General features: G+C 31.6%; 1 protein-coding gene across 1 annotated transcript; it reads right to left on the reverse strand.

Moving 5' to 3' along the window:
• Window positions 1–5,115: 5,115 nt before the first annotated feature.
• slou (homeodomain transcription factor slouch) lies at window positions 5,116–6,108 on the reverse strand. Its single transcript, XM_077433520.1, has 2 exons — window positions 5,777–6,108; window positions 5,116–5,657 (listed from the first exon to the last, which is right to left on the reverse strand). Exons 1-2 carry the CDS (start codon window positions 6,086–6,088, stop codon window positions 5,403–5,405), a joined length of 567 nt encoding a protein of 188 aa, XP_077289646.1. The 5' UTR covers window positions 6,089–6,108; the 3' UTR covers window positions 5,116–5,402.
• Window positions 6,109–6,822: the final 714 nt, after the last annotated feature.

Raw genomic sequence — 6,822 nt, forward strand, 5'->3', positions numbered from 1 at the left:
AGAAAAATTTACGTTACAGGTAGATTTTTACTATCATGCGAAAATTCAAAAAAAGAAACCAAATTTTCCTCTGAATATTGATTTAAATGACAAGATTTTTATATTAATTTGTCAATTTGATAATATTGGAATGGCACTTTGTACGCATGGGTTACTGAGTGCTGGCATATTCATTGGAATGTCTTTAGATTTATTTCATTCAATTATTCGGATTTTTTCACCGACACACATAGAAATCCTGTTTTAAATTTGCGTTTGACGTCGGATCAATGGTTCAGTCGAATTATACATGTATATGTACGTACGTATGTATGTACATACATATATTTATGTAGGTAGAGTATGGTGTGGCGTAAGTAGCGCGTGCCTCTCTCGAACGCCACGGACATCCATTTAAACGGGATAAACTAGGAATTGGAACGACACCACCGGCTCTTTTGCAAGAAATCAATTATCCTTTGAACGACTTTTTGAAATTGGAAGAAATCCTTAGACCAAAGCCGCCAGGAGGAGGAAATAATTCGAGTCGATTCGGAACCGCTTGTAGCGAAATTGCCCGCAGCTTAGAACGCAATCTCTTATATTATTTAACAGTTCTTGTCGGTGTGTAACAGGCTCTCTGCCCTCTTAATTTAAGACTCTTTTTTAATCAATTATGTATGATTTTTTTCTTTAAATGCACAAACTGGGTAACACAGAATATTAATATCAAATTTCACTTTTGTTTTTGGTTTCATAGAACTTCTTCACATATTGTGTAAAATTAATACATTAATTTTTGAGATGTAAAAAAAAATTAAAAGAATCGTGAGGGGAAATGTTATCGACGCGTTGTTAGCGTTAGAAGTAACGTTTTCAATTTATTCAGAGACAAGTGTTTATGATTTATGACCACAAAATATGTCTGAACAGACGACGGTCTAAATCTGGTTCCTCCTCTCTCTCTGTGGTGTTTTTCTTCATTTAATTTGTTTTTTGCCTGTGACAAACAAATTGCCGTACTTACATACATTATTTTCAGAATTGAACCGGCAACGATACGATTTAAACTGTCATCGTATATGACAAATATCTCATTTTTTACTTCAAACTTTCAAAGCAACTTCTTTGTGTAGATGGATGGTTACTAGACACGAATCATTATCCATCCACCATCCATAGGAAATCTCTTTAATATCGTAATATTCTTTTCTATTTAACACAAGATTTTCTGCGTCTTATTGGATAGCATTCATTTACTTTCTTTAGCATCTGTGTCTGGTCTACATACATATGTACATGTTTAAACTTTGATACTTTGACACTCGCTCCTATTATAGGAGTATGTATGTACATACGAGTATATTGATTGGTCGTGTAACTTATGCATCACATGGCCATCTTATTTAATCTATTTCATATTTTTCGTTGGACTTTCTTTGTGTTTATCTAACTTTTCTTATGTTCGACATTTTAACAATGACAATGCATTTCAAGAAAAACATTTTTCATTCTATATATTCTCATAAAATATTTATTTTGATTACTATTTTTTTTCAGACTAACTGAAAAAAAGCTTTTTTCAATTTAATACTTATCCCAGCTAATTTTCCCAGTTAAGATTGGTATTACATATACCCTAATATTTGTGCTGAGGATTTCGTTTCCTCATTGTTGTCGTTTTTGTCATAAAATTACTATTTGTTTACTATGAAATCCTAGAATTCTATTTTCAATGCATTTTTCAAATTATATATACAACCTCAACTGCAGAGTTAAATTGTTCGTAAATAATTGTATTTTCAACTGCTGTCGTTTAACATGAAAGAATATTTTTCGCTATATATTTCTGTGCTAGTTAACGATTTAATATATATTTTTCTCGGATATTATGTTCTAAGTTGTGACAGAAACAGCTGATGCTCCAAAGAAATTCCCAACATCCACGTATAAAACTGTCATCTCGCATATTATTCCGTATATTTTATTACGATGTTCTCTTATTCGTTTGATGGTTCTTTTGATCGTCGGCGTTTAACCGCGAAATAATAATATTTTGAATTAAGCAAAGCGATACGATCATTAGTCTATAATACTAACAATTATAATACAAAGGTATACACATATATATAATATAATATTAATATATCATTTATTGTTTCATATGCACATTCTATACATTTTCACATGCTTAATTGCTTCAAAGCGTTCGGGCGTAGCTTCAAGCTATTTTAATTAAATAGACTGGTAAGAATATGAGATGGAAAATAAATGACACACACATATACACTCTAAATCAAGAATGCAACCGACACAAGGAGGTGTCGTTGTGTATGGTCCAGAGGAAACTGTGGCGGCTTGTCAAAGCGCAATGCCACATGGTGCTACATGATGACAAGTCCCCTTAAACGTGATGACATTATAATAATTTCCGACTTTTTTCCAATGAAGTTTGTATTTACAAACTTACTTCGATATATTTCTATCAACACATTAATATTGAAGTCTAATGTAGAATATAATTTCAGTGTATGAAACTTTGGAGACTGTACATACACACATATATATATATATATATATATATATATATATATATATATATATATATATATATATATACATATATGTTGAAGTTCAAGTTCAAATGTTAAATGATCGATGCGAAATATTTTAATAATATCTACAATATGCTACGTGAAGTCATATTCTTTAGTTGATTCTTGTAATTTGAAAATTGTTTCTAATGGTAGATTACCCGCCGTTCTAATTGTGGCTTTCATATAAAGGATCATTGTTTTCAGTTCGGTCATTACAGTTTCAACAGTAATAGTCGTCTCCATCAAAGAGTTTCACGCATGAAATTAGTCTTTCTAATTTGGCATGTCTCCCCGTTATAACCGAGGACGATTTTGTTAGATGTCACACAGATAAACGTTCGCTTGTGACCGACAGACAGACCGCATAGCTTGGAATGTTTTATCAAAAAAATATATAAAATAAAACAGATTGATACATCAAAGTGCCGCTTCTCAAACTTTAAGACGGGATCAAAAATCTTTTCACATCATTAAATTACTGGTGAAAAAAATGTATGAATGGTTTTCATCGTGGATCGTTTGCACTGAATAAAATTAATTGACTCTTATCATATTTAATGCCTTTGAACATGTTTACTAAATTAAGATGCCGTTTATTTATTGAAAATAAATAGCGTGTAAATTCTCTACAATAGTTATTTTTATTTTCAGAGATTACTTTTGCGGTTAGTGGCAAACTGTCTAAATGTATGTATGTAACTCGGTACATATATATAATACGGTAATACATTATACATACATTTTAAGACTTTTTCGTTTAAGAAAGAAACTGCTCGTTGGTGAATTTTTCACATTCAATCATTTTTTTAGTATCCAAACAATTAATTTCCACAGACCACTGTACTAATTCAATGACATTATCACACACTCAATGATATTGTAAAAAAGACTAAGTTTCTTTTTCCCACTATTTCCGAATTTTCGAATAAAAATGCATTTTTTTTTTTTATTAAAGCGTTGTAAATAAGGTTTCTTATATTGATCTTTTAAATATTTTAATAACTAAAATTTTGGTTGGTATTTAGTTTTCCAACGTTTATAAATGCGAATTTTCCTTTTCTCGAAATGCGTATCATCTGTCCTATTCTTGGGAACTGCAGGGGTTCATTTCAATTTCCATTGCGCAAGATGCATGCTAAATAAACGGTGTGCACTCTATTTGCATTCTAATTGCACAATAAAATTTATCAGATCATCTCGGCTCTCTTTGACGTCTTCATTTAAAAAATCTGCACGATTTAACTCGACCGCAAATGGTGCATTTCAGCGAAGATGGTAGCTAATTTAAAACCGGCCAAATTAAGTCCTCTCGAATTCATTTATCGGTCCCATCATTGAATATTTACTGAATTTACGTGTTTTAAAAATAAATAAATTTCATGTGTATCACACGGAGAAAGCAGCTTTCACAGACGCCCAAAAGTGAATGATTGCGTTGTCGTCATTGAATCACGCTCGACTTGTTTCGCTCCAATAATTAACCAATCGAAAAAGACTTCCAATAAAATGAAAATCGTAACTGAAATTGGCCTCATAGCAAATCAATTAATCCACTAACTGGTTAGTCTACCACTCCAATTTTTTGTCCCTTCCGATCAGTCGAACTGTGAACAAAAAATTAATAGATTACGCACAAAAGGGGTTGGTTGTTCGTAAATAAAACACTTGTCGATATATATGTATATTTTTTTGTATTATTTTTATTAAGAACGAATTTGGGTTCGTTAATTCATTTATTTATATCAATTGGTTTCTCCCTTCCGGTCATATTTTAAATATATATTACAGGTACATACGTAAAACACATGAAGCATGTTTCAATAACGAACATTGAACATTGAGACAAATCCGCTTACTATACATAATTTGTAAAATTCGGAACAGAAAACAAGGTGCAAATAGCTTACATTATTCACATTTTTATTGTGTAATTTGGGTATTTTGGGGTGTTTGAAATTTGGAATATTGCTATTTGAATAAATTTATTTTCAAAGGCTGGAGAAAAATTAACTTTGGATGAAAAACTAGAATTCATAACATTTTTTGCTCATCGACTACCTTTTTTGAAAACACATCGAGGGTGTATATATAATACGGAATTAGCATTCATTCATTCAAAAAATCAATATCTTACAATTTTATATTTACATTAAATATACAAATTGATTATTAATAATAACACGATTTCAAAATTTTCGAAAAATATGAAAATTCTCCATATTTCGAATAATGTTGGTAGTTATGTTAGTTGGTTCATACACACAAATTTAAACATAATACTCGTTATTATATTGAAACTATTTTCATAATGATAAATATATTTACATTGATTTATTTGTAAAAATAATATAACAAGCTGTATTCATTTGCAGAATTTATCACTAATTTTTCCCTCACAAAAAATGATTCCTATATTTAATTTAGATTCATTTTAAATGCACGCTTATTAATTAGTAATATATTTTTTATTAAAAAAGTCATTTTATTGCACACTATTTATTTGATTATTCATTTTCCGAATTTTTTAATGTTAATTTTTAATTAATTTATATACAATTACATATAATCGTTCGAATGTGATTCGAAAATTTTAACGCAAAAGCACACTGACCAAATGGATACTTCAGATAGTAAATTTAAAAGGTAAAATATTTTTCATATTTGGCACATCACTTGAATCATTGTTTCGACTTGTATAAACCACCTTGCAATTCTAGGCTAATTGACGAAAGTTGTATAATAGTTTTTTTGTTATTATGGCGGCTCCGATTATTTGTGTGCTGTTGACATTGTGGGTATTTGATCGGGACCCCCATTGGCGAGGGATCACGCAGTGTGAGAATGACCCAGGGCGTGATGATGGTGGCCAGCTAGGTGGTGGAAATACGCCCCATAGCCGGGAGGAGCACCCCCGAAGCCATAGTGAGCGGCGTGGGGCGCGTAGAGAAGTGCGCCCCCGTAAGGCGTAGCACCCGGAAATGAGCCGCCAGCTGAGGGCGGAGGCACCGTAGGGCTGTTCACATCCATACCAGGATTTTGTTTCTTCCATTTCGTACGACGATTCTGGAACCAAATCTTCACCTGTAGACAAGCAATATGGATGTTAATGTCAAACAAATTGTGTTAAAACGCAATTTGAAGATATATTATTTATGAATTATAAGTATACATACATATATATGTATAATATGTATATGTACCTGAGTTTCTGTGAGACTCAAGCTCAAAGCTAAATTCAATCTTTCGCACACGGATAGGTATCTCGTCGTTTTGAATTTGTTCTCCAAAGACACCAATTGTTCGTAAGTGAAAGCCGTCCTGGCTCTTCTGGGCTTAGCCCCTCCGCCTCCGCCTCCTTTTCCGCCTTCTTTACTCGAAGACGCCTTTCCGCTCTTCCTGGTCGAAGATCCCGAAGGTGATTTAGGATCTCCACTGTCGTCAAAATCCGATTGGGTCAAAGTGTCGTCATCCAGGTTATCCTGGTCGTCGTTCTCCATGTCGTCGTTTTCCATGTCCGAGTGTTGCAGATGTTCTTTGCCTAAAAGCGACAATTCATTAAATTTTATTCAAACCTATTTTATTTTAATTGTGGCTATTAAAAAGTATATTTACAACGTTGTGGACAACATGTGTACGTGCACTTTTTTTGTTTTCATAATTTATTTTCGGTTTGGAAGCCGTGTATACACAATTATATCAACACTTACATACATATATGCTAGTTCTCAACAACTGTGGACATTTGGTTCCAGTTAGAAAAAAACATTCTTTTATTTCTGATAATTTTTAAATTATAAATTAAATATGAATGCTATTTCTAATTGCTTAATTAAACGAGATTTTGATTGTGCTTATTTAACCAATATGTATAGTATTATGTATTGCTTGCAAAACTTTGTAAATTACACATATTATATAAAATATATTTATATGTATGTATAGTTTATTTAGTTAAAATCGTTCTTGTATATAAATATGTCTCATAGGCACTTAATTAATAATCATCAACAATTGCAGTTATTAATTATTAGTTAATTATTTTTTCGGATTTATTGATCGATTTGCAGAATTCATAGTCGTTAAATAATCTGACCGAGACTCCGGTTTTATGTAATAATGATTCTTATTATTTTGTAATGTTCTAAATACAACTATTATAGGTGAAAATAATTGGTTAATTACTTGGTTGCGTGCTTTTATTTAATTACATAATTAAATGATTGTATTGAATATCCATTGAATGATT

The sequence above is a fragment of the Arctopsyche grandis genome, chromosome 6 (genome assembly GCF_051622035.1).
Source record: "Arctopsyche grandis isolate Sample6627 chromosome 6, ASM5162203v2, whole genome shotgun sequence".
Taxonomy (NCBI): Eukaryota; Metazoa; Arthropoda; class Insecta; order Trichoptera; family Hydropsychidae; genus Arctopsyche; species Arctopsyche grandis.

Coding starts and splice junctions, on each gene's coding strand:
- slou (XM_077433520.1), bottom strand. CDS start 6,088: ATGGAAAACGACGACATGGAGAACGACGACCAGGATAACCTGGATGAC. Junction 5,658..5,776: donor TGAGTCTCACAGAAACTCAG/GTACATATACAT, acceptor GCTTGTCTACAG/GTGAAGATTTGGTTCCAGAA.